Source organism: Salvelinus namaycush, chromosome 3, assembly GCF_016432855.1.
Source record: "Salvelinus namaycush isolate Seneca chromosome 3, SaNama_1.0, whole genome shotgun sequence".
Taxonomy (NCBI): Eukaryota; Metazoa; Chordata; class Actinopteri; order Salmoniformes; family Salmonidae; genus Salvelinus; species Salvelinus namaycush.
In genome coordinates this window covers 31,852,353-31,879,411 of record NC_052309.1, presented here as the reverse complement: position 1 = coordinate 31,879,411, position 27,059 = coordinate 31,852,353, and the positions used below count along the sequence as shown (strand labels likewise).

At 44.9% G+C, this 27,059-nt stretch overlaps 1 protein-coding gene across 1 annotated transcript in view; it reads right to left on the bottom strand.

Moving 5' to 3' along the window:
* The window catches only part of specc1 (sperm antigen with calponin homology and coiled-coil domains 1), a 98,454-nt gene that overhangs the window by 32,523 nt on the left and 38,872 nt on the right, over nucleotides 1-27,059 (bottom strand). The window contains exons 6-10 of the mRNA XM_038975597.1: nucleotides 24,662-24,858; nucleotides 16,716-16,822; nucleotides 15,754-15,826; nucleotides 15,382-15,526; nucleotides 12,441-12,543 (exon numbers count right to left, since the gene is read on the bottom strand). Coding sequence (XP_038831525.1) covers nucleotides 12,441-12,543; nucleotides 15,382-15,526; nucleotides 15,754-15,826; nucleotides 16,716-16,822; nucleotides 24,662-24,858 — 625 coding nt within the window. The remainder of the gene's footprint in view (nucleotides 1-12,440; nucleotides 12,544-15,381; nucleotides 15,527-15,753; nucleotides 15,827-16,715; nucleotides 16,823-24,661; nucleotides 24,859-27,059) is intronic.

The window sequence follows — 27,059 nt, the reverse complement described above, 5'->3', positions numbered from 1 at the left end:
ATTTATTCATTCATGTCATCACACAACATACGAGTCGTTCATGATTTGAAATGCAATCAAGCATTTTAGTTTTAAAATAAAATAACAAAGCGACCATTGAATAATTAGCGTAAACAATAAATAGGCCTAAACTGTTCCATTTCCTGAAATTGCATTCACAAATGAATGTGACTGTTTTTAGTCTTTGCTGTAATAAAGACATTACAAAAATTGAAAAAAACATTACACTGTGTTGTTTACTTTGTTCCAAATGCTCATGAAAATGATATTGTAATCTACAGTAACAGCACCTGTTTGACACATAATATGCATGCAGCGCTTGCTCCTTACCTTCTTTTTCTTTATCCCCAGTATTTTCCACAACCAGTCAAATTTATTCCACACATCTGACTTCCCCTTTACCCCCTGAGCAACCAGTAAACATTCCCCCATTTTTAGTTTATTTGTCACATCCTCTGCATTCATTTTGCTGAGTTTGTTATAACCAATTTATTGGTGTGATTATGATTATGATTATTTTTTAAATTACTTAATCTTTATTCAACTAGGCAAGTCAATTAAGAACAAATTCTCATTTACGGCCTACCCCGGACGACGCAGGGCCAATTGTGCGCCGCCCTATTAGGACTCCAAATCATGTGATTCAGCCTGGATTCGAACCAGGGGCTGTAGTGACGCCTCTTGCACTGAGATGCAGTGCCGTAGACCGCTGTGCCACTCGGGAGCTATAGGTCAGGCCCTATTGGTCACGTGCATGCGATGCATACATGTGTCACGTAAAGAGAGCAAGGGTTGAGGGAATATGGAATGTTTTTCCTAAATAAATTAGGGATTTTGGTAGCATAACTTTTCAGTCAGACTCCCTCTAGTCATTTGTGAGTCTTAATTATTTCATCAAACTGTCACGTTCTGACCATAGTTCTTATGTGTTTTGCTTGTTTTAGTGTTGGTCAGGACGTGAGCTGGGTGGGCATTCTATGTTGTGTGTCTAGTTTGTCTGTTTCTATGTTTGGCCTAATATGGTTCTCAATCAGAGACAGATGTTTTGTGTTGTCTCTGATTGGGAATCATATATAGGTGGCTTGTTTTGTGTTGGGATTTTGTGGGTGGTTGTTTCCTGTCTCTGTGTTTTCTCTGCACCAGATAGGGCTGTTTCGGTAAGCCACGTTTGTTATTTTGTTATTTTGTAAGTGTTCACAGTTTTGTCTTGTTTATTAAAATCATGTTGAACACGAGCTACGCTGCGTCTTGGTCCGATCCCTGCTACACCTCCTCTTCAGACGAAGAGGAGGAAGGCTGCCGTTACAGAACCACCCACCAATCTCGGACCAAGCAGCGTGGCTACGGGCAGCAGCAGCAGCAGCGGCCTACTACACAGGACTCCTGGACATGGGAGGAAATTCTGGAGGGAAAAGGACACAGGGCTCACATTGGAGAATATCGCCGCTCTCGTGAAGAGATGGAGCCAGCTAAAACCCAGGAGCGGTGGTATAAGGAGGCAGCACGGAAGCGTGGCTGGAAGCCCGAGAAGAAACCCCAAAAATTTCTTGGGGGGGGGGGGGGGGGGGCTAAAGAGGAGTGTGGCGAAGTCAGGTAGGAAACCTGCGCCCACTTCCTGTGCTTACCGTGGAGAGCGGGAGTACGGGCAGACACCGTGTTATGCGGAAAAGTGCACGGTGTCTCCTGTACGTGTGCTTAGCCCGGTGCGGTACATTCCAGCTCCACGTATCGGCCGGGCTAGAGTGGGCATCGAGCCAGGTGCCATGAAGCCGGCTCAACACATCTGGTCTCCAGTGCGTCTCCTCGGGCCGGTGTACATGGCACCAGCCTTACGTATGGTGTCCCCGGTTCGCCAACACAGCCCAGTGCGGGTTATTCCACCTCCCCGCACTGGTCGGGCTACGGGGAGCATTCAACCAGGTAAGGTTGGGCAGGCTCGGTGCTCAAGGGAGCCAGTACGCCTGCACGGTCCGGTCTATCCGGCGCCACCTCCCCGCCCCAGCCCAGTACCACCAGTGCCTACACCACGCACCAGGCTTCCAGTGCGTCTCCAGAGCCCTGTTCCTCCTCCACGCACTCTCCCTGTGGTGCGTGTCTCCAGTCCAGTACCTCCAGTTCCAGCACCACGCACCAAGCCTCCTGTGCGTCTCCAGAGCCCTGTACGCACTGTTCCTTCTCCCCGCACTCGCCCTGAGGTGCGTGCCCTCAGCCCGGTACCACCAGTGCCGGTACCACGCACCAGGCCTATAGTGCGCCTCGAGAGTCCAGTGTGCCCTGTTCCTGCTCCCCGCACTAGCCTTGAGGTGCGTGTCTCCAGCCCAGTACCTCCAGTTCCGGCACCACGCACCAGGCCTACTGTGCGCCTCAGCAGGTCAGAGTCGGCCGTCTGCCCAACGCCGCCTGCACTGCTCGTCTGCCCAGCGCTGCCCGTCTGCCCAGCGCCGTCTGAGCTGCCTGCCCAGCGCCATCTGAGCCATCCGTCTGCCCAGCGCCATCTGAGCCATCCGTCTGCCCAGCGCCATCTGAGCCGTCCGTCTGCCCAGCGCCATCTGAGCCGCCCGCCTGTCCCGAGCCATTAGAGCCGCCCGTCTGTCCCGAGCCGCTAGAGCCGCCAGCCAGTCAGGAGCCGCCAGAGCCGCCCGCCAGTCAGGAGCTGCCAGAGCCGCCCGCCAGTCAGGAGCTGCCAGAGCCGCCCGCCAGTCAGGAGCTGCCAGAGCCGCCCGCCAGTCAGGAGCTGCCAGAGCCGCCCGCCAGTCATGAGCCGCCCTCCAGTCATGAGCCGCCCTCCAGTCATGAGCCGCCCTCCAGTCATGAGCCAGACGAAGAGGAGGAAGGCTGCCGTTACACAAACAGTTCGCTTAAAGCATCAGACAAGCTCAGTGCATATAATTGATTTGATTAAAACACATACAAGGATGTGTCTATATATGGAGAAAAAAAACATGTTTTAAAATTTCGACCCATCGATTGGTCGAAAGAAGATTTGTTTAAGACTACCAATAAACACTCTGTGTGACCCTGATTTAGCCCACTGCAGTAAAAGATTAAGTAGATAACATACAGTATGATTGCATTAGGAAGCCCAGCCAGTCAGCTAGTCAGTAAGCCAGCCAGCAAGTCTGCCAGCCAGTCAGCCATACAATATCACCATCAGCTACGACAACAAAGAAGTTCCAATACTATAAATAAAGCTCTCTACATACTACAGCACAAACCAACACTCACTGGCACAACACATTGTCATTGGAGTTACAATAAAACCTGTGTAATGCTAGTTAGCATTGGCTTGCAAAACTACCTCTAACTTCCTTCATACTGAACGCAAGACATAACAATGGTATCCGGGAGTTCATCTGACTCTGGGGAAGTAGATAAATAGCCTGGCTGACGCAACTCATGTGACTCAAAGCGAAAGAGAGCTGTGACAAACTGGTCTGGACAGGAAGCCGTTGTAAATGCAGTATTTGCTCCGAGTTGTGCTTATTTCTGGCTGAGCTTAGATTGGTTCTCTCAAACGGTTGTATTTTATTTCCTGGGGGGTTGAGACGCCACGTTGTATTTTAAAATCCAACAGTTGTATTGGAAGGGGGCGGCGGTCGGGGGCTGTGTGTGGTTGTCCACATGGGTTTGAGGGAGAAAGACACAGAGGAGAACCAATCAGTAAAAAAGCACATTCCCTTCGTTATTGACACATCGTGCCAACAACATCAAAATAGCCTTTACAAACAATCAAGTCAGGAGGACTTCAAGTTAGGTTTTAGCCAGGTTAGTAGATAAAGGGCTTCATTTGCAAAATCCCGAAATATCCCTTTAAGCCGTGAGCCCCTCTCCGTGTCTCTCTTTGTCTGTCCCTATTTGAGTAAAGGAGTGGGTGAACAAAGAAAAGGGAAGCTGCCGTAATAGGCCATGCAATTAATCATGACAGCCACACACACACACACACACACACACACACACACACACACACACACACACACACACACACACACACACACACACACACACACACACACACACACACACACACACACACACACACACACAGGAGCAGCAGGTTAAGTCAAATATATATTTCTAGCGCTGACTTTGCTGAAAACTACTTTATTGAGAAAAAATGTACTTACTATGACTGTGATATGTGGTTGTCCCACCTAGTGAATGCACTAACTGTAAGTTTCTCTGTATCCCTGTGTCTGCTAAATGACTAAAATGTAAATGTAATATGAGTGTGAGGCAGCTAAGCAGCCCGTCCATATATAATAATGGACTGTGTTCTCTCTCTCTCTCTCTCTCTCTCTCTCTCTCTCTCTCTCTCTCTCTCTCTCTCTCTCTCTCTCTCTCTCTCTCTCTCTCTCTCTCTCTCTCTCTCTCTCTCTCTCTCTCTCTCTCTCTCTCTCTCTCTCTCTCTCTCTCTCTCTCTCTCTCTCTCTCTCTCTCTCTCTCTCTCTCTCTCTCTCTCTCTCTCTGGTGTTAGAGTGGCAGAAGTCAAGAGTGGCAGAAGTCAAATAGGACTTAGGACTATTTGACTTCTGCCACTCTAACACCCGAGAGAGAGAGAGAGAGAGAGAGAGAGAGAGAGAGAGAGAGAGAGAGAGAGAGAGAGAGAGAGAGAGAGAGAGAGAGAGAGAGAGAGAGAGAGAGAGAGAGAGAGAGAGAGAGAGAGAGAGAGAGAGAGAGAGAGAACACAGTCCATTATTATATATGGGCGGGCTGCTTAGCTGCCTCACACTCATATTACATTTACATTTTAGTCATTTAGCAGACACAGGGATACCAAGGCCTTTGTGTCAGTTTGAATTGTGTTGCGTAAGTATTTATCTCCCATATATATGGTACTGACACAGGGAGAGTCATGATGCATTTTAACCAATGCATCTGCTGCCTCCCCCTACGGCCCACCCCAGCAGTATCATGACACAGTTCGAATGTCCCAATTCTTCTGTCTAGATATACCCCCACCCCCCTATTCATTAGCTCCTTCCCTCTTCCTCACACCGCTGGGGGTCCTAGCTCGCCCCCCTCTACCGCCAGGGGTGGTTGTGTTTGTTTCTCGGAGAGGGCCGGATGACCGAGGAAGGCCAATCTTCTCAGTTAGTCCCAGCTGAGGCTACATTCTGTTCAGCCCAGACTGAGACTCCCAGCTAAGCCTGTCTGTTCGCCTTCTCCTCATTGTTCCCATCTTGAACAATAAACAAGGCTTATGTTTTGGTTAATCGAATAACTCGCCGTCCGGGCTGCTGACCCAAATAACAACATCAAAGACCACCATGATAAAAATACAGTGGGAAACCAGAGCAGGTGGGAATCAGAACAACACCTTTTGTTTTTAAAGACTCTGTATTGATTGTGATTGAAGTGATTAACCGTCTGTGACGGGCAGTGGATTTCAGTACAACTGAGATACTGTAATCATTATTCAAACAGATAATTTGTCATGATGATAATGTCTTCTGCATGGCCTTTGGCCGAGGCATGTACATATGGTCAGCTCTGTTTGAAGTGTGTGTGTGTGTGTGTGTGGAGGTGCCTGTGTTTTTATGTAAAATCTACAAACAGTGAATGTTGATTTCCTGTGAGAGCTCTCTCTCTTCTCTCATCCACTCTGAGAGAGGCTAGCTAGCTCCCACAGGGCCCAGTCAATCAGAGCATCATTAAGGTCTTTGCTGATCGATTGTCTCTTCTGAGAAGCTGACATTTGAGGTGTTCTGAGAGCAGTCCCACCAAGCACGCGCCTCTCCTCCAGATGTTGACACACACACCACTGGAGAACATCCTTCAGGTCTCAGTGTGTGCGTGTGTGTGTGGGTGTGTGGGTGGGTGTGTGTGTATCTACTAATCTTGGTCACATTACCGTGGTGTTGTGTTTACCCCTTCTCCCCTTCTACCCGGGGGGGTATTGATCTCTTCCTCACCATGGCAACAGCACGGCCACCTCCAGCACTCACGTCACTGTGTGTGTTGTTTACCACGTTTAATGGTATCTCGTTGACCTTGTTAGTCGTTAGAGTATGGCCAGTGGCACGAGCCGTATTGGCAGGTTGACACACACACCGCCTGAGTGGGCGCATACATAGAGGCCCATGGCCATCATCACTGCTCCATATAAGGGGAGAGGGCTCAGGTGGGATGTACGGGTATGTCCGCACGTACACAGTGGCTTCACACTGTATCTTGTTATCAACATCAAAAACTGCAATAAACCTGCCATCCTCTTTTAGTTTGATGTGACATGAGGATGGTGTTCAAAATCAAACACATAATATCCAAGTTAGCCCTTCATCGTGATCAATAATGACCCTAGATTTATTATGCTAGTATTAACGTGATATAATAGCTACTAAATCAGATGAAAATCCTAGCATATAAAAAAACAATATGTTTTATTATCACATACACCGGATAGGTGTTTAAAGGGTCAGCCATAGTAGTACGGCACCCCTGGAGCAAATTCGGGTTAAGTGCCTTGCTCATGGGTACATCGACAGATTTTTCACCTTGTCGGCTAGGGTATTCGAACCAGCGACCTTTCATTTACTGGCCAAACGCTCTAACAGCTAGGCTAACAGCCGTCTAAATCCATCCCAGTAATTATTATTGACCACAGGAAAAGTATTGTAATAAGGCTTTGCATCCCCAATAGGAATATAGCTTAAAAATATGCGTTACAAATGTCTCTCTATTCCCTATATAGTGTACTAGTGCTCTGGTCCAAAGTAGTATAAGGAACTATAAGGAAAAGGGTTCCATTTGGGTTTTCATTTTAAACGGGATATAGCCCCCTCTTGATTACAGTAGTGCCTGTTTTTCCATCTTAATTTAATTTAGAGTCTTGTTTGACCACAGGCCTTGTAACAATACGTCTGTGGTATAATAACAACTGACCTCCAGCCAGGGAGAGGTGCTGTCTGAGAGAGAGGCCATTCCGGCTCCACACAGACAGATGAGAAAATATATGAGGCCAGTTTCCTGACACCTACTTCAGCTGAGCCGTGCAACAGAGAGAACACACACAGGCACACGCACACACACCGCACACAGCAGAGTCAATATTCCCACAGGGCTAGTAAAATACTTCAAAGTGACAGTTAATTATGTCCCCATTACATGACCTCTTCAACCCGACAACATGATTTGGAGCTTTTAGAGTCCTGTTAGTAGGGAAATATCCCCTCACGACCCACCTTACTAAATGGAGCAAAATAGGTATCCCACAGAACAATACACTAAAATCTGTTGAAACTGAAAGGTATAACCCCCACTAACCTTTACCAAACCAGAATAATGGTTAGGTAGAAAAGGGAAAGGGATCTCAACTGCCCAACCTCCCGTTCTGTGTAACGTTATCAACACTATGGCCTCAGCCTGGCTAGCCAACAGCCTTAAAAACTTCTTATGGCTGCATCCCGCTACCGGGATCGATATGACAGCAGCCAGATAAAGTGCAGGGCGCCAAATTCAAAAAACAGAAATCTCATAATTAAAATTCCTCAAACATACATGTGTCTTATATCATTTTAAAGGTATTCTTGTTGTTAATCCCACCAAAGTGTCCGATTTCAAATATACTTTTCAGCAAAAGCACTACAAACAATTATGTTAGGTCACCATCAAACCACAATAAGCACAGACATTTTTCCAGCGAAAGATAGCAGTCAGAAAAAGCAGAAATAGAGATAAAATTAATCACTAACCTTTGATTATCTTCATCAGATGACACTCATATGACTTCATGTTACACAATACATGCATGTTTTGTTTGATAAAGTTCATATTTATAACAAAAAATCTGAGTTTACATTGGCGCGTTAGATTCACTAGTTGCAAAAACATCAAGTGATTTTGCATAGCTACATCGTTTCAACAGAAATACTCATCATAAATGTAAATGATAATACAAGTTATACACATGGAATTATAGATATACCTCTCCTTAATGCAACCGCTGTGTCAGATTTCAAAAAAACTTTACAGAAAAATAAACCATGCAATAATCTGAGACGGAGCTCAGAACAATAGCCAAATTAGCCGCCATGTTGGACTCAACAGAAACCAGAAAATACATGATAAATGTTTCCTTACCTTTGATGAACTTCATCAGAATGCAGTCCTAGGAATCCCAGGTCCACAATAAATGCTTGATTTGTTCGATAATGTCAGTTATTTATGTCCAATTAGCTACTTTGGTTCGCGCCTTTGGTAAACAATTCCAAAGTCAGAAAGCGCCTCCACTATAACGTGACGAAATGTCCAAAAGTTCCGTAACAGTCAGTAGAAACATGTCAAACAATGTACTGAATCAATCTTTAGACTGTTGTTAACATACATCTTGAATAACTTTCCAACCGGAGAATTAGATTGACTTCAGAAGAGCGATGGAACGGACGTCCTACTCATGTGAAGGCGCATGGTGAATGCGTGATCAGCTCGTGGAAGTGATTACTCATTCCTGTCTCCTTCGGCCCCCCTTCACATTAGAGTCATCAGACAAAGTTCTGTTGACTGTTGACATCTAGTGGAAGCCGTAGGAAGTGAAAACTCATCTATATCTCGCTGTCATTTCAATTGAGAGCTTGGTTGAAAATCTGACACCTCAGAAACAATTCAAACAGGAAGTGGAACTTCTCAGGTTTTTGCCTGCCATATGAGTTCTGTTATACTCACAGACATAATTCAAACAGTTTTAGAAACTTCAGAGTGTTTTCTATCCAATATGAATAATAATATGCATATATTAGCAACTGGGACTAAGGAGCAGGCCGTTTAATATGGGCACCTCTGTGCACCTTTCATCCAAGCTACTCAATACTGCCCCTGCAGCCATAAGAAGTTAAGAAGAGATGTTTGACTGTGACAGGTTGTCTGTCTCTACACATTAGCAGGTCATTAGTGGTCCTCTGTCGGACCAGGGCAGGTCGGCCATGATGGTGAACATAGTTGGTGTCGTCAGAGAAGGCCTGTGGCCATATCTGTTCCTACTACTGGGATGTGCCATGAGATGGAATGTAATTTTAGAGCTCGAATCTGATGCCCATGGCATCAAATACAGATTAATGAATTAATTCAATAATTAATTAATTATTTAGACATGGACGGCTGTTGTCCTGACACAAAAACACATGGATGTTTCTGCAGTATTATGCAACACTCATTGTTAATGTGATTGAGCATCTCACACGTGTTGTACAGCCGTTCACAAGTTTTGTCACGTTCCCCCTAAAAATATCTGGTGTGTTAAACCACCGGACCCACAATCTGAGGAGGAATTCAAACACATGGATGCTCACATGGAAATTACGCATCATCATATACTGTAACAGTCACCTCAGAGCCTATTCATTCCATGTACTGAAATAAATTCTCATTCAGCTATTAGCCAAAGCCTCTTATTGCATTCCAGAAACCAGAGAATGATTATTCTCCTCAGCAGAACCACTGAGTGTAAAAGTAGACCATAGAATACCAGTAGGTGCCAATGACTGAAACGGGAGGTAGCCTAGCGGTTAAGACCGTTGGGCCAGTAACCGAAAGGTTCGAATCCCCGAGCCGACTAGGTGAAAAGCTGTCGATGTGCCATTGAGCAAGTCACGTAACCCTAATTGCTCTGGATAAGAGCGTTGACTAAAATGAATACCCCACAGCTATATACCATTCAGTTTGTGTATGAAGGAAACGATCAGATAAGCAGTCCATCAAGATGGAGACCATGTCCATCTCCCAGTTAAAGGAGAGCGTAGCTGCAAATACAGCCATTGTACAGTAGAGTCCATTCAGTTGGTGTGCTAGACAAATAAACGTATCTACTGTAACTATCAAGGTTGGCTGTTTTCATCACAGTGGATTTGCAGTGTCTTAGGAACATCAGCAGTGAGTCAGAATTATGAACGAGGTACCATGGCAACAGAGGACAGGGTGGAGGGATGACTCATTTCACCACCCAACATGCCTAAAAACAAGATCTCTATTGATCCAACAACTCATTCAATCATTTAAAGCTAGTCTATTTTTAGTCACCTTTAACCTTGTCTTAATTAGGGATAGGCCCCTTTTTCTCCACCTCCTGTCTGAATGACGTGCCAAAAGTAAACTGCCTGTAGCTCAGGCCCTGAAGCTAGGATATGTATATAATTGGTACCATTGGAAAGAAAACACTTTGAAGTTTGTAGAACTGTTAAAATAATGTAGGAGAATATAACACAATAGATATGGTAGGAGAAAACCAACCAGAATGTTTTTTTTGAGAGAGACCGTCCTCTTAGAAATTCAAGAGAAAGGTCATATTGAAAATTAGCTCCCTGGATGCAATTCCTATGGCTTCCACAAGGTGTCAGCAGTCTATGTTCAAGGTTTCAGGCTTGTGACTTCAAAAACTAATAAGAAATATCAGTTTTAGAAGGACACAGTCTTGGAAATTCGTGTTTGTGCGCCCCATGAAGACATTACGCACCTGCTAAAATCGGTTTCCTATTGAACATACTTCTTTCCGAAATAAATATTATAGTTTGATTACATTTTAGGGTGTCTGAGGAGTAAATACAAATGTATTTTGACTTGTTGAAACAATGTTTAGGGGTACATTTTCAGATTCCTTTCTCTGCAAGTTGAACGAGTGGATTACTCAAATCGATGGCGCCAACTAAACTGACTTTTTGGGATATAAAGAAGGATTTTATCTAACAAAACGACCCTACATGTTGTAGCTGGGACCCTTTGGATGACAAATCAGAGGAATATTTTCAAAAAGTAAGTGAATATTTAATCGTTATATGTGAATGTATGAAACCTGAGCTGGTGGAAAAATATTTTGATGTGGGGCGCCGTCCTCAAACAATCGCATGGCATGTTTTCGCTGTAATAGCTACTGTAAATTGGACACTGCAGTTAGATTAACAAGAATTTAAGCTTTCAGCCGATATAAGACAATTATATGTACCTAAATGTTTAAAATCCATAATATTTATGATTATTTATTTGAATTGCGCGCCCACCAGTTTCACCGGAAGTTGTCCCGCTAGCAGAACACCGATCCTTAAGAAGTTTTAATACCCTTATTGACCTGTGTGCTTGGTTGAGCAAAGTACAGCAGTCTGTCATTTCATTGAACTGAAACCCTTGGACAATGCCATTGTTAGGCTAAGTAGAGTAGTGGTGTTGGGCTTAGCCCGAAATGGCACCCTATTCCCTATGTAGTGCAATACATAGGGAATAGGGTGCCATTTCAGTCGCAGCCTTGGTGTTACTGTAAGCTAGCTAGCACACCCCATACTGCGATGGAATTTAGCTAAGAGGGAGAACAGTGCAGAGACCAGGCAGACCCCGACCCTCCTTTCTTAGCCTTTGTTTACCAGTGTTAGTGGCATTAGCTGGCCCTCACACATGATGTACAATCAGTAATCCCAGTAATCCCACTGTGTTTAATGGACTCCTTAAACAGGCTATTAGTGGAGGGCTAAACCAGGTGAACGTGGGCCTAGAAAGGGAACACGTAGACATAATAACATTCATACAGACACAAATGCACTCACTCATGCACGCTGACTTATGTGTCTGCTCTGACACGCCCCCCCTCACACACATCCACACGTCCCACTGTATTCTTTGTACTGGATCCCTTTGCATTGAGGATGATTTGCTGACATTAATGATATCATCTTATGTCCACACAGTGAGGACAGGTGAGGTGAGGGTTTGTCTGTGTGTAAACACAGCAGATTATTATGTAAAAACAGCCTAAAACCTCAATATGCTCTTTAAGCCAACATGTTCCAATGAGAAGCACAGTTTATAGTATAAAGCCTTGGGTAACACTTTATAAATACGTGCACATTTAAATAAGTCACTAATTTGTTGCTTGTAAGTGTGTATATTACTAGCTATTAGGCCTTTATTTGGTCTTGTTAGCTATATATTAGGCCTTTATTTGGTCTTATTAGCTATATATAAGGCTTTTATTTGGTCTTATTAGTTATATATTAGGCCTTTATTACTTGTGTTTTTATTCTAACATTATAAGTCATGTGTTATTGGCCAATCTTTAATAACCTCATTGTTAGTCATAATAAAGACATTAAATAAATGTAATAATTTATTTGTATTTAATAAAGAGCAAGTTAAACAAGAAAGAGATTCTTCATAATCTGTCTCAATGTGCGACTAATAAGATCATAGTATCTTAAGATGGGTTTTCCTATACTAAAGTGTTCCCCACTAAACCTTGGAACATTCACTGCACAGTATGGCCTGCATGACATATGCCTGATATCTAGCGAGAGAGAGAGAGAGATAGCAAAAGAGAAAAAGAGGGAGAAAGGAGAGAGAGAGAGGCAGAGAGAGAGGAGAGAGAGTGAGAGGGTCAGAAAGATGGGGAGAGAGAAAGCGAGAGAAAGAAAGAGGAATTTGATAGGGTTATGTATTGAGACAGGTCTCTGACCCAGGGCCCTTACCGGATAGCCTTCTGTTTTCTTCTGGCACCACTTCAGTAGAGCGTTCCTCTTAGATCCCCCATACTCCCGCGCCAGTGCAGCCAAGGGGTCCTTTCTTTCCACACTGACACCGCGGAAAGACACCGCAGCCATGGACAGTGAGGGAAACAAAGGTTATGGCATCTGACCTGTGTGTTGGGTCTTCATTAACCTTACATCAACCTCACATACAGTAAATATGCATGCATGCACTCACGCAGGCATACGCACGCAGGCATACGCACGCAGGCATACGCACGCAGGCATACGCACGCAGGCACACACACACACACACACACACACACACACACACACACACACACACACACACACACACACACACACACACACACACACACACACACCCTGTCGCTGATGTGATCTCCTGGGCTGTCATAATGAAAGCTAGTAGTCTCTTTGGCCATGGGAACATAAAGAGTCCTTGGTCGCACTGAGCTACATGGTCCAGTTTAAACACTAAAACATTTAGTTTATTTCATCATGTTACGACATACTAGAGCTTGGGGAATCGGGAATTGTCATAACAAATGTTGCTTTTTAAAAGCCAGTGTATGAATTCACTGGTGACATACAGTTGCGAAAACAATACCAAATATAAACACATTTGAGGAGCAACAAAAAATTTCACATACTTGTTTGTGTCCGTGACAATGTAGAGATCTAGACAATCTAGTGTTTGTGTGTTGTGTGTGTGTGTGTGTGTTGAGAGTTTAATAGTAGGACATTGGGTCACCCTCGATATCACATTAATTATGCATGTATGTCATTAGCTCTAGATAAACAATGAAAAACTATGTGACCGTAAACATATGCGATGTATCTCCTGTATTGAAGTGATTGTTTTTGAGAGATTTTGATTTTATTATAAATGTATTTTAATTTAGTCCTCATTTGGACGAATCTTCCAAGATTCTATAAACATTCAAATACAATTTATAATACAATCACATTTTCACATATAACACACTGTTATAAACAACAAACATAATACACTGACATATTGACCAGATACATACTCTAACAGTCTGAACAGATAGATTGGTTCCTTCATCTAAAGTATTGTTTGATGGCTGGGTTGAGAAAACAGAAAGAGGTCTGAAGGGAGACTTATTATGCTTAATAAAGCTTGAGTTCGGTAGTCACAACAAATGTAATCTGTTGTTTATTTAACATTTCTCTCTGACTCATCTCTTCCAAGTTTACTTCTACTGTGTATAGCACACCAGAACAGAAGGCTCTCGGGACTCTCAGTATCAAGCCATGGGATTCAGTCAGTTTGTACGTCCCAAATGGCACCATATTCCCTATATAGTGCACTATTTTTGACCAAAGCCCTATGGGCTCTGGTTGAAAGTAGTGCACAATATAGGGAATAGGGTGCCATTTAGGACATAACAGTCAGTAAAAACTGGGGCAATTCGGTGATAGATACAGTATGATCAACACTCTGCCAGCTTGTCACTGATCTAATAGTGAATAGTATGACTAACACCATGACTGTTAAGATCTCTCAGTATGAATATGTATGAAAGTTTGTTGGACCATGCATATAGCTAATCAAATGTGATATTTTAACTAGTTAGGCTCCTATTGATTCATTTTATGTACCAAAAAACTTGCATAAACAGTGAATATAATGTAGGCCTACCTGTTAGGGTAGCCTACCTGTTAGGGTAACCTACCACCCGGGGTAACACCCCCCCGACTGTACCTCTCACAGAAACCACTTTATGTCACCAGAATAGGTAAATAGATAAGCTATTCTACTATGGGGCGTCCGATTTTTCTATTCATTACTCGTTTTGTTTGCAGAGGATAAGTAAATGTGGACTGTTATAGCATCTTCGAAGTGCGCCGTGGCAGAAATATTTTTTCATGTTCCTTATTTTTGGGGCGTGGAGGCAACGATTTTCCCGTGGCGTAGCGCCACAGCAAGATGACTGCAACGGAAACACCGCATCTAGTACAAGTGTTCCCAACATTGTATTCCCCAGGGACCCCGTTTTCACATTTGTATGTCACACTTGATTTTGTTTCATTTAAGGGACCTAGGAAAATGTGTTGTTTTGAAGCTCATTTCCTGCCATTCTACGTAGTTTAACAAGACTCATGACATATTTTAGATAGGCTGTTTAATGATAATAATATTAATATTAATAATTATGGATAAGGAACACAAAGTCAAGACCGGATTTCCCCAAATGTTATTCCACTACCAAATATGTTTTAATATTAGAATTTATATGAACACTCAATCTTTTACAGAAAGTGAATAGATCAATTGATAGTGGGGCAGCGTAGCCTAGTGGTTAGAGCGTTGGATGAGTAACCGAAAGGTTGCAAGTTCAAATCACCAAGGTACAAGTCTGTCGTTCTGCTCTGAACAAGGCAAGGTTAACACACTGTTCCTAGGCCGTCATTCAAAATAAGAATTTGTTCTTAACTGACTTGCCTAGTTAATTAAATAAAATAAAAATAGTGACAGTCACACATTGTTTAACATTACTTCCCAAGCAAAGTAAAAAATGTAATATTCCTTGACTAGGTCATAGCTCAGCTTCTGAATGTGATAGAGACAAACCAAAGATCTCCCCATGTGCAGTCACGTCTACCTCAGGCAGTTTACCTCTTGTTTCTAGCCTAAAGCATCGCAGGGTTATGTGTCGTTATTGATCGGTTTATATAAAGGCGATAAAAAAAATACAAATAATAATAGTTTGTTTACCCCTCAAATCATGGAAGGTCCCGCGACCCCCCAGGAAAAGTTGGGAACCCCTGATCTACTGTATGTGTTTGAACCGGTGATGATGTGTGATGTTACAAGTGATACATGTGTGTATGTTTCTGTGGTCACTGTAGTTGTGTGGTCTCTTTCTCTAAATCTGAGGTGAGGAGGGCCCACCTGAGCTTGCTGTTGTTCTTGTTGTATCTCATGGAGTGGCTGCGGCTGCTGAAGGTTGCTGGGGACTTGATGACCGACTCCAGGGAAGGACTCTTCCTCATAAGGCTGCTGGGCTTCAGCTCATCCCCAGAGCCCCCATACTTATCTGGGAAACACAGGAATCAGGGACGGGGGAGGTAGAGGGGGAAGGAGGATGTGCAAAGGATGTGACTGTTTGTAGTTACTCAAATGTGCTGATGAAGGCAAGATGCCAGAATGTGTTGGTTTCAATGATAAAGAAGCGTTTTTAATCTAATTGGTGTTTTACAAATATATATATATATACAGTATCTGTGATACTTTTATACTTGCTCTCTCTACAGTGTCACGTACCTGAATGAGAGAAATCTCCATGGTTAATCCTTTTCTCCAGTGTCTTTGAGAGCGGTTTGATAGACGAATGCCTCTACAGAAACAAAAACAAACAAAAAAATTATATCATGTCCTACACATGATGATAAACAAAAAGTGACAACCAAACTCATAACACTTTACATTATTAGTAATGGTTATAATATATTTAAAAGGCTTTACAAAAGCTTTATACATTTAAGTCGGTAATAAACAGATTAAAAAAATATATATAACTAGGCAAGTCAGTGAAGAACAAATTCTTATTTTACAATGACGGCCTACCCCGGCCCAACCCTAACCCGGACGACACTGGCCCAATTGTGCGCCGCCCTACGAGACTCCCAATCACGGCCGGTTGTGATACAGCCTGGAATTGAACCAGGGTCTGTATTGACACCTCTAGCACTGAGATGCAGTGCCTTAGACCGCTGCGCCACTCAGGAGCCCTATAACAGATTGGTTGATATTTTAGTCCAGGGGTCCACAATTCGTAGGTCGGAACATAGTTATGAATAATTTGTTCACTGCAAATTTATTTCAAACCTTGATTACATTGGGATACGATCACATATGTTTCTCTATTTACATTATAATTATTATTATATTATAATTTTCTATTTATTTCTCTATTTAGAGGCGGCAGGTAGCTTAGCAGTTAGAGCGTTGGGCCAATATCCGAAAGGTTGCTGTTTTGAATACCCGAGCCGACTATGTGAAAATCTGTTGATGTGCCCTTGAGCAAGGCACTTAACCCTAATTTGCTCCAGGGGTGCCGCACTACTATGGCTAACCCTGTAAAACAACACATTTCACTGCACCTATCCGGTGTATGTGACAATTTCCCTAATTAAAATCACTTTGAGGTGATTTTACAGTCTTTTATGTCCCCGCCTACTGGGTAACCCTGTTGTAGTCCATATTGAAGAGGGCCTGTACTGTACCTGGATGGGGGAGACAGCAGCTGCGGGTGCTGTGCGGACAGGGATCCCACTCAGAGGGCTTCTAGGTGAGGAGTGCATTTGTACCGTGTGTCCAGGACCAGGTCCATCTGCAAGGCCCAACACATGAGTGTGCATTAGCCACGGGTAGCTATTTAATTGGAAATTGAAAGTGATTCATTGTATACCGTATTCCATGGTGATGTTCCATGGAGTCCTATCACTGTATCTGCTTACCCTGTTAAGCAATTAGACCTCTAAGGTTAGGCTGTTTAAGCTTTTAAGCTATGATGTAACAGGCAAGGGTTCCTTCTCTATCACTGCTGCTAAACAAGGAAAGTTTCCCCTCAGCAGCCATCCCCTCGGCCTGACATCCTGCGTAATTTACAGGCCACATGTTTCATTCATAAACTCAGCAAAAAAAGAAACAGCCCTTTTTCAGGACCCTGTCTTTCAAAGACAAATTCGTAAAAATCCAAATAACTTCACATATCTTCATTGTAAAGGGTTTAAACACTGTTTCCCATGCTTGTTCAATGAACCATAAATTAAGGTCACAGTTATGAAAACTTAGGACACTAAAGAGGCCTTTCTACTGACTCTGAAAAACACCAAAAGAAAGATGCCAAGGGTCCCTGCTCATCTGCGTGAACGTGCATTAGGCATGCTGCAAGGAGGCATGAGGACTGCAGATGTGGCCAGGGCAATAAATTGCAATGTCCGTACTGTGAGACGCCTAAGACAGCACTACAGGGAGACAGGACGGACAGCTGATCATCCTCGCAGTGGCAGACCATGTGTAACAACACCTGCACAGGATCGGTACATCCGAACATCACACCTGCGGGACAGGTACAGGATGCAAACAACTGCCCGAGTTACACCGGGAACGCACAATCTTTCCATCAGTGCTCAAACTGTCCACAATAGGCTGAGAGAGGCTGGACTGAGGGCTTGTAGGCCTGTTCTAAGGCAGGTCCTCACCAGACATCACCGGCAACAACATCGCCTATGGGCACAAACCCACAGTCGCTGGACCAGACAGGACTGGCAAAATGTGCTCTTCACTGACGAGTCACGGTTTTGTCTCACCAGGGGTGATGGTCGGATTCGCGTTTATCGTCGAAGGAATGAGCGTTACACCGAGACCTGTACTCTGGAGCTGGAGCGATTTGGAGGTGGAGGGTCCGTCATGGTCTGGTGTGTCACAGCATCATCGGACTGAGCTTGTTGTCATTGCAGGCAATCTCAACGCTGTGCGTTACAGGGAAGACATCCTCCTCTCTCATGTGGTACTCTTCCTGCAGGCTCATCCTGACATGACCCTCCAGCATGACAATGCCACCAGCCATACTGCTCGTTCTGTGTGTGATTTCCTGCAAGACAGGAATGTCAGTGTTCTGCCTCGGCCAGCGAAGAGCCCGGATCTCAATCCCATTGAGCACGTCTGGGACCTGCTGGATCGGAGGGTGAGGGCTAGGGCCATTCCCCCCAGAAATGTCCGGGAACTTGCTGGTGCCTTGGTGGAAGAGTAACATCTCACAGCAAGAACTGGCAAATCTGGTGCAGAGCACTTGGAGGAGATGCACTGCAGTACTTAATGCAGCTGGTGGCCCCACCAGATACTGACTGTCAATTTTGATTTTGACCCCCCCTTTGTTCAGGGATAGATTATTCCATTTCGGTTAGTCACATGTCTGTGGAACTTGTTCAGTTTATGTCTCAGTTGTTGAATCTTGTTATGTTCATACAAATATTTACACATGTAAATTTTTCTGAAAATAAACGCAGTTGACAGTGAGAGGATGTTTATTTTTTTGCTGAGTTTATCTCCTTGATGATACAAGAGACAGCAGATCGCTCCTGTCATGTTTTGTCTTTGATCATCATGTCTTGTCCCTGTGCTTCCCTCTGCTGGTCTTATTAGGTTCTTTCCCTCTTTCTATCCCTCTCTCTCCCCCTCCCTCTCTCCCTCTCTCGCTCTCTCTCTCTATCGTTCCGTTCCTGCTCCCAGCTGTTTCTCATTCTCCTAACTACCTCATTTACTCTTTCACACCTGTCCCCTATTTTGCCCTCTGATTAGAGTCCCTATTTCTCCCTCTGTTTTCCGCTTCTGTCCTTGTCGGATTCTTGTTTGATGTTTGCTGTTCTGTGTCCTTGTTCCGCCCTGTCGTGTTTTTGCCTTCTTCAGATGCTGCGTGTGAGCAGGTGTCTATGTCAGCTACGGCCTGTGCCTTCCTGAAGCGACCTGCAGTCTGTGGTCGCGTCTCCAGTCGTTCCTCTCTACTGACGAGAGGATTTCAGTTTCCTGTTTTGGATTTACCTAGGATAATATCCAGGAGTATCATTGTTTGTTAAAGACTGGAATAAAGACTCGGTTTCTATTAAGTCGCTTTTGGGTCCTCATTCACCAGCATAACAGAAGAATCCGACCGAGAATGGACCCAGCGACTACGGATTCTCGCAACACTGCCGTCGAGATCCAGGGAGCAATGCTCGGCAGACACGAGCAGGAATTGTCTGCTGCTCGTCATGCCGTTGAGACCCTGTCCGCTCAGGTCTCCAATCTCTCAGGACAGTTTCAGAGTCTTCGTCTCGTGCCACCAGCTACTTCCTGGTCTTCCGAGTCTCCGGAACCTAGGGTTAATAACCCACCATGTTACTCTGGGCAGCCCACTGAGTGTCGCTCCTTTCTCACCCAGTGTGATATTGTGTTCTCTCTCCAGCCCAACACATACTCAAGAGAGAGAGCTCGGATCGCTTACGTCATATCACTCCTTACTGGTCGGGCTCGGGAGTGGGGCACAGCTATCTGGGAGGCAAGGGCTGAGTGTTCTAACGTTTATCAGAACTTTAAAGAGGAGATGATACGGGTTTTTGATCGTTCAGTTTTTGGGAAGGAGGCTTCCAGGGCCCTGGCTTCCCTATGTCAAGGTGATCGATCCATAACGGATTACTCTATAGAGTTTCGCACTCTTGCTGCATCCAGTGACTGGAACGAGCCGGCGTTGCTCGCTCGTTTTCTGGAGGGACTCCACGCTGAGGTTAAGGATGAGATTCTCTCCCGGGAGGTTCCTTCCAGCGTGGACTCTTTGATTGCACTCGCCATCCGCATAGAACGACGGGTAGATCTTCGTCACCGAGCTCGTGGAAGAGAGCTCGCGTTAACGGTGTTTCCCCTCTCCGCATCTCAACCATCTCCTCCCACCGGCTCAGTGACTGAGCCCATGCAGCTGGGAGGTATTCGCATCTCGACTAAGGAGAGGGAACGGAGAATCACCAACCGCCTTTGCCTCTATTGCGGTTCTGCTGGACATTTTGTCATGTCATGTCCAGTAAAAGCCAGAGCTCATCAGTAAGCGGAGGGCTACTGGTGAGCGCTACTACTCAGGTCTCTCCATCAAGATCCTGTACTACCTTGTCGGTCCATCTACGCTGGACCGGTTCGGCTGCTTCCTGCAGTGCCTTGATAGACTCTGGGGCTGAGGGTTGTTTTATGGACGAAGCATGGGCTCGGAAACATGACATTCCTCTCAGACAGTTAGGGAAGCCCACGCCCATGTTCGCCTTAGATGGTAGTCTTCTCCCCAGTATCAGATGTGAGACACTACCTTTAACCCTCACAGTATCTGGTAACCACAGTGAGACCATTTCCTTTTTGATTTTTCGTTCACCTTTTACACCTGTTGTTTTGGGTCATCCCTGGCTAGTATGTCATAATCCTTCTATTAATTGGTCTAGTAATTCTATCCTATCCTGGAACGTTTCTTGTCATGTGAAGTGTTTAATGTCTGCTATCCCTCCTGTTTCTTCTGTCCCCTCTACTCAGGAGGAACCTGGTGATTTGACAGGAGTGCCGGAGGAATATCATGATCTGCGCACGGTCTTCAGTCGGTCCAGAGCCAACTCTCTTCCTCCTCACCGGTCGTATGATTGTTGTATTGATCTCCTTCCGGGGACCACTCCCCCTCGGGGTAGACTATACTCTCTGTCGGCTCCCGAACGTAAGGCTCTCGAGGATTATCTGTCTGTTTCTCTCGACGCCGGTACCGTGGTGCCTTCTTCCTCTCCCGCCGGAGCGGGGTTTTTCTTTGTTAAGAAGAAGGACGGTACTCTGCGCCCCTGCGTGGATTATCGAGGGCTGAATGACATAACGGTTAAGAATCGTTATCCGCTTCCCCTTATGTCGTCAGCCTTCGAGATTCTGCAGGGAGCCAGGTTCTTTACTAAGTTGGACCTTCGTAACGCTTACCATCTCGTACGCATCAGAGAGGGGGACGAGTGGAAAACGGCGTTTAACACTCCGTTAGGGCATTTTGAATACCGGGTTCTGCCGTTCGGTCTCGCTAATGCTCCAGCTGTCTTTCAGGCATTAGTTAATGATGTACTGAGAGACATGCTGAACATCTTTGTTTTCGTTTACCTTGACGATATCCTGATTTTTTCACCGTCACTCGAGATTCATGTTCAGCACGTTCGACGTGTACTCCAGCGCCTTTTAGAGAATTGTCTCTACGTGAAGGCTGAGAAGTGCGCCTTTCATGTCTCCTCTGTCACATTTCTCGGTTCTGTTATTTCCGCTGAAGGCATTCAGATGGATCCCGCTAAGGTCCAGGCTGTCAGCGATTGGCCCGTTCCTAAGTCACGTGTCGAGTTGCAGCGCTTTCTCGGTTTCGCTAATTTCTATCGGCGTTTCATTCGTAATTTCGGTCAGGTGGCTGCCCCTCTCACAGCTCTGACTTCTGTCAAGACTTGCTTTAAGTGGTCCGGTTCCGCCCAGGGAGCTTTTGATCTCCTCAAGAAGCGTTTTACTTCCGCCCCTATCCTTGTTACTCCTGACGTCACTAAACAATTCATTGTCGAGGTTGACGCTTCAGAGGTGGGCGTGGGAGCCATTCTGTCCCAGCGCTTCCATTCTGACGATAAGGTCCATCCTTGCGCTTACTTTTCTCATCGCCTGTCGCCATCGGAACGCAACTATGATGTGGGTAACCGCGAACTGCTCGCCATCCGCTTAGCCATAGGCGAATGGCGACAGTGGTTGGAGGGGGCGACCGTCCCTTTTGTCGTTTGGACTGACCATAAGAACCTTGAGTACATCCGTTCTGCCAAACGACTTAATGCACGTCAAGCTCGTTGGGCGTTGTTTTTCGCTCGTTTCGAGTTCGTGATTTCCTATCGCCCGGGAAATAAGAACACCAAGCCTGATGCCTTATCCCGTCTCTTTAGTTCTTCTGTGGCTTCTACCGACCCCGAGGGGATTCTCCCTGAAGGGCGTGTTGTCGGGTTGACTGTCTGGGGAATTGAGAGACAGGTAAAGCAAGCACTCACTCACACTGCGTCGCCGCGCGCTTGTCCTAGTAACCTTCTGTTCGTTCCTGTCTCTACTCGTCTGGCTGTTCTTCAGTGGGCTCACTCTGCCAAGTTAGCTGGCCACCCCGGCGTTCGGGGTACGCTTGCTTCTATTCGCCAGCGGTTTTGGTGGCCTACTCAGGAGCGGGACACGCGCCGTTTCGTGGCTGCTTGTTCGGACTGCGCGCAGACTAAGTCGGGTAACTCTCCTCCTGCCGGTCGTCTCAGACCGCTTCCCATTCCTTCTCGACCATGGTCTCACATCGCCTTAGACTTTATTACCGGTCTGCCTTCGTCTGCGGGGAAGACTGTGATTCTTACGGTTATCGATAGGTTCTCTAAGGCGGCACATTTCATTCCCCTCGCTAAGCTTCCTTCCGCTAAGGAGACGGCACAAATCATCATTGAGAATGTGTTCAGAATTCATGGCCTCCCGTTAGACGCCGTTTCAGACAGAGGCCCGCAATTCACGTCACAGTTTTGGAGGGAGTTCTGTCGTTTGATTGGTGCTTCCGTCAGTCTCTCTTCCGGGTTTCATCCCCAGTCTAACGGTCAAGCAGAAAGGGCCAATCAGTCGATTGGTCGCATATTACGCAGCCTTTCGTTTCGAAACCCTGCGTCTTGGGCAGAACAGCTCCCCTGGGCTGAGTACGCTCACAACTCGCTTCCTTCGTCTGCTACCGGGCTATCTCCGTTTCAGAGTAGTCTTGGGTACCAGCCTCCTCTGTTCTCGTCCCAGCTCGCCGAGTCCAGCGTTCCCTCCGCTCAGGCTTTTGTCCAACGTTGTGAGCGCACCTGGAGGAGGGTCAGGTCTGCACTTTGCCGTTACAGGGCGCAGACTGTGAGAGCCGCCAATAAACGTAGGATTAAGAGTCCTAGGTATTGTCGCGGTCAGAGAGTGTGGCTTTCCACTCGTAACCTTCCCCTTACGACAGCTTCTCGCAAGTTGACTCCGCGGTTCATTGGTCCGTTCCGTGTCTCTCAGGTCGTCAATCCTGTCGCTGTGCGACTGCTTCTTCCGCGACATCTTCGTCGCGTCCACCCTGTCTTCCATGTCTCCTGTGTCAAGCCTTTTCTTCGCGCCCCCGTTCGTCTTCCCTCCCCCCCCCCCGTCCTTGTCGAGGGCGCACCTATTTACAAGGTACGGAAGATCATGGACATGCGTTCTCGGGGACGTGGTCACCAGTACTTAGTGGATTGGGAGGGTTACGGTCCTGAGGAGAGGAGTTGGGTTCCATCTCGGGACGTGCTGGACCGTTCGTTGATTGATGATTTCCTTCGTTGCCGCCAGGGTTCCTCCTCGAGTGCGCCAGGAGGCGCTCGGTGAGTGGGGGGGTACTGTCATGTTTTGTCTTTGATCATCATGTCTTGTCCCTGTGCTTCCCTCTGCTGGTCTTATTAGGTTCTTTCCCTCTTTCTATCCCTCTCTCTCCCCCTCCCTCTCTCCCTCTCTCGCTCTCTCTCTCTATCGTTCCGTTCCTGCTCCCAGCTGTTTCTCATTCTCCTAACTACCTCATTTACTCTTTCACACCTGTCCCCTATTTTGCCCTCTGATTAGAGTCCCTATTTCTCCCTCTGTTTTCCGCTTCTGTCCTTGTCGGATTCTTGTTTGATGTTTGCTGTTCTGTGTCCTTGTTCCGCCCTGTCGTGTTTTTGCCTTCTTCAGATGCTGCGTGTGAGCAGGTGTCTATGTCAGCTACGGCCTGTGCCTTCCTGAAGCGACCTGCAGTCTGTGGTCGCGTCTCCAGTCGTTCCTCTCTACTGACGAGAGGATTTCAGTTTCCTGTTTTGGATTTACCTAGGATAATATCCAGGAGTATCATTGTTTGTTAAAGACTGGAATAAAGACTCGGTTTCTATTAAGTCGCTTTTGGGTCCTCATTCACCAGCATAACAGCTCCAAAACAAACATCTTTCTCTGTCTGTGGCCAGTCTATAGAGTAATCACACCTCCTATTCCTTTCCTTTCAATTCAAATAAAAGTTTATTGGTCACGTACACAGTTTAGCAGATGTTATAGCGGGTGCAGCTAAATGTTTGTGTTATTAGTACCTAACAGTGCAGTAAACCGTCGAACAAGTACGCAAATAATAAAAAACGAAAACAAGAAATCAAGGAATGTCAAAACGAATTCAATGAACAACCCAAATAACACTGTATCAGTAATCCAAATGCAATCTATGCGTATACTGTATACATCTAAAATATATACAAAAAATTATATGTACAGCAGTAGATATATTAGTGAGCTACACAATCAATACAGTCACATGGACAGCAGAGCATACCATAGGTGACCATACATGCCTCTGCTGTACAGACATGATAGATCTATCTTAAGCAGACAGACAGGCTGCCAGCTGTTCTCCTAGTGTGCAGACAAGTCAGGTATGATATCTGTAAAGTGCCTGTGCTTGACTGAACTTGCCTGGCACATTGGAACCAATGGAATAGTCCAACCACCCCACCCCCTACCTGGCAACCCAGGGAGGTACAGTCAAATACTCAAATAACTTTGAAAGAAAACAAATAATATTTTAACCCAGGTCTGCCAGGCTTGTGTGAAGGAGTGAGAAGGAGGGATGTTCTGTGCTTACTCTGTACAGCTGTGTCAAAGGACTTGATGAGTGATTTGACGGTGGCTCCGGGCTCCGAGGGGGAGGAGGCAGCGTTGCCGTTGGTGTTGATGGGCGAGGAGGTGGACTGGGTCTGGGTGGTCTGGGTCATGGAGATGCCACACCAGTGAGGACTGCCATCTGCATCTGAGAAACTCTCAGTGTCATCACGCAACGACCTGAGAAAGACAAAGGGGAAGAGATGCTCACAGTATACATTATGGCACAACACATAGCAGGTAGAAGTGCTTTTACAGTCAGAGGCTATATATACCTTACCAGGGATTTTTATCAGAACATTATTTTACTAAGCAGGTGTTATCAGAACAATGGTTTAGTATTTAATTAGTCAATCAATGTTCTAAAGAAAGGTAATGATTGAAGGTGATGTTTGCCCATCGCATTGACTGTTCCATGCAATATTTGCTCAATTGATCAGAAGCATATTGTGTACGAGTATGTACAGTACACGTTTCAGATGATGGAAAAGTCAATAGCTGGTTCTAATTTTAGATGACAACACCCAAAAGTGCAAATAAAAAAAGGTACAAAGTTTACTCCATCCTTATCTTATGGACATTGGACAAAGCCTGAGTGAGTGAGTAAGTGATAGAGTATTGTCACAGATGGATGGATGGGGAAGGGGTGAGAATAGAACTGAAGTAAGGAATCTGGTGAGGAGGAAGCAAAACTCCCAAAGAGAGTGAACTCAAACAAACACACGCAGACAAAGTCGGGACTAGAGTCATTTCATTTATTGACTTTCCAAAGATGAAATAAAAAAAAGTTTAAACAGATGGACAAACACCTTACATTGACTATTTCTCTAAATAAACAGCATTGTATATTTGATCTGTCTCAATAAGATTTAACCTAAAAGTTAAATTAAACAGTTGCACATTCACTTGTTGAACTGTTGAGCAGTTCACAGACAGAAAAAAGGTATAATCACCACACAGTTACCACCATATATGTCTTATGATAAGGTGGTATTTTTTGGCAATATCGACAGTACTCTTAGTTAAACATTACTAGCACGTCTGTCTGTTTCTGGTCGAGTACTATGGCTTTTGTATGACTGCATCCACTGAATAGTCCTGTTACTCGGTAATAATAGTCATTATAACCTGAGGTTTACAGGATGGCAGTTGGTCATTATACATTTCTAATGGGTGTCACAACACCAGCATCACTTCAGTGATCCAACGTTTACCCTGTAGCAGTACTCAGAAACTAGAGGCTTTTTATTTGACCTGATGGGGTTTGTTTTTTTAGGCTGGATCGTGTTGTTGTATTGTATTGTTGTATGTTTAATTATGTAATGTATTGATTGTTGCTGCCTTCTTGGCCAGGTCTCCCTTGAAAAAGAGACTCTGGGTCTCAATGGGCTTTTCCTGGTTAAATAAAGGTTAAATTATAATGACTTCAAAATGAGTGATAAAGCATTCAAAATATATTTTGTTGATATAGCCTGCTGAAGTTTAGAGTGAAATATAATGGTTAAGAGGTACTGTACAGGACATTTTGACATTGTGAGTTTTAGGCACGGCTGCAAGTCTGAGGCAGTAAGGACTGAATTGGGCAGTGATCAGCAGTTGATTACCCTTATGGCTTAAATGCACGGCGGCCTTCCTGTGTGGACATTATTAGTGATGACGTGATAATGATCAGTGATAATGTAATAATATACCGTCTGTGATTCAGTGTTGTTGTCTGGAGGCAGAACTCAAACGGGTGAGCTGAACTTAAACAGTAGCCAGATGATTACACACACAACCTAGGACCACTGACCATCGCAGGTTCTTGATACTTTAACGTTCTTGATATTCTGTTAAATACCGCCATCTAGTGGTCAATTATCACAACATATTATCAGATTCACATTATGTACACGAGAGCACATGACACATTTTTTTGTAGCCATGAATAATCTCACACACTTAAAGTGAACTGATTGTTGGTTATTACCATAATTAAAAAAATATATATCATCCAAGCTTTTTTAAGTAATAGATATTCCAAACTGTCAGTTAGAAGAAACGGATCATAATAATAACCACAGGTGCAGAACTGATAGGAAACTTGAACAAAATGAGTATTAGAACAGTAATCTACCAAAAGACCAATAATACCAACTCTGAACAACAAAAATAACTTGAAAAGTTTGTCTGTTTGGCTTTTCAAAGTTGTACTTGGCCCATAATGTAGTAATGAAACCTAACTTACAACATGAATCTGACTCATAGTAATAGCTGGCAGTTTCCAGCTATTGGTTTTAGTCAACCCTCAGAGAACTGAACAAAAAATGTGTCTCATTTTCATAATATTTAGCAACACATTGAGTAAGTGAATATTCACCACTGAGGCAATTTAAGTGTCT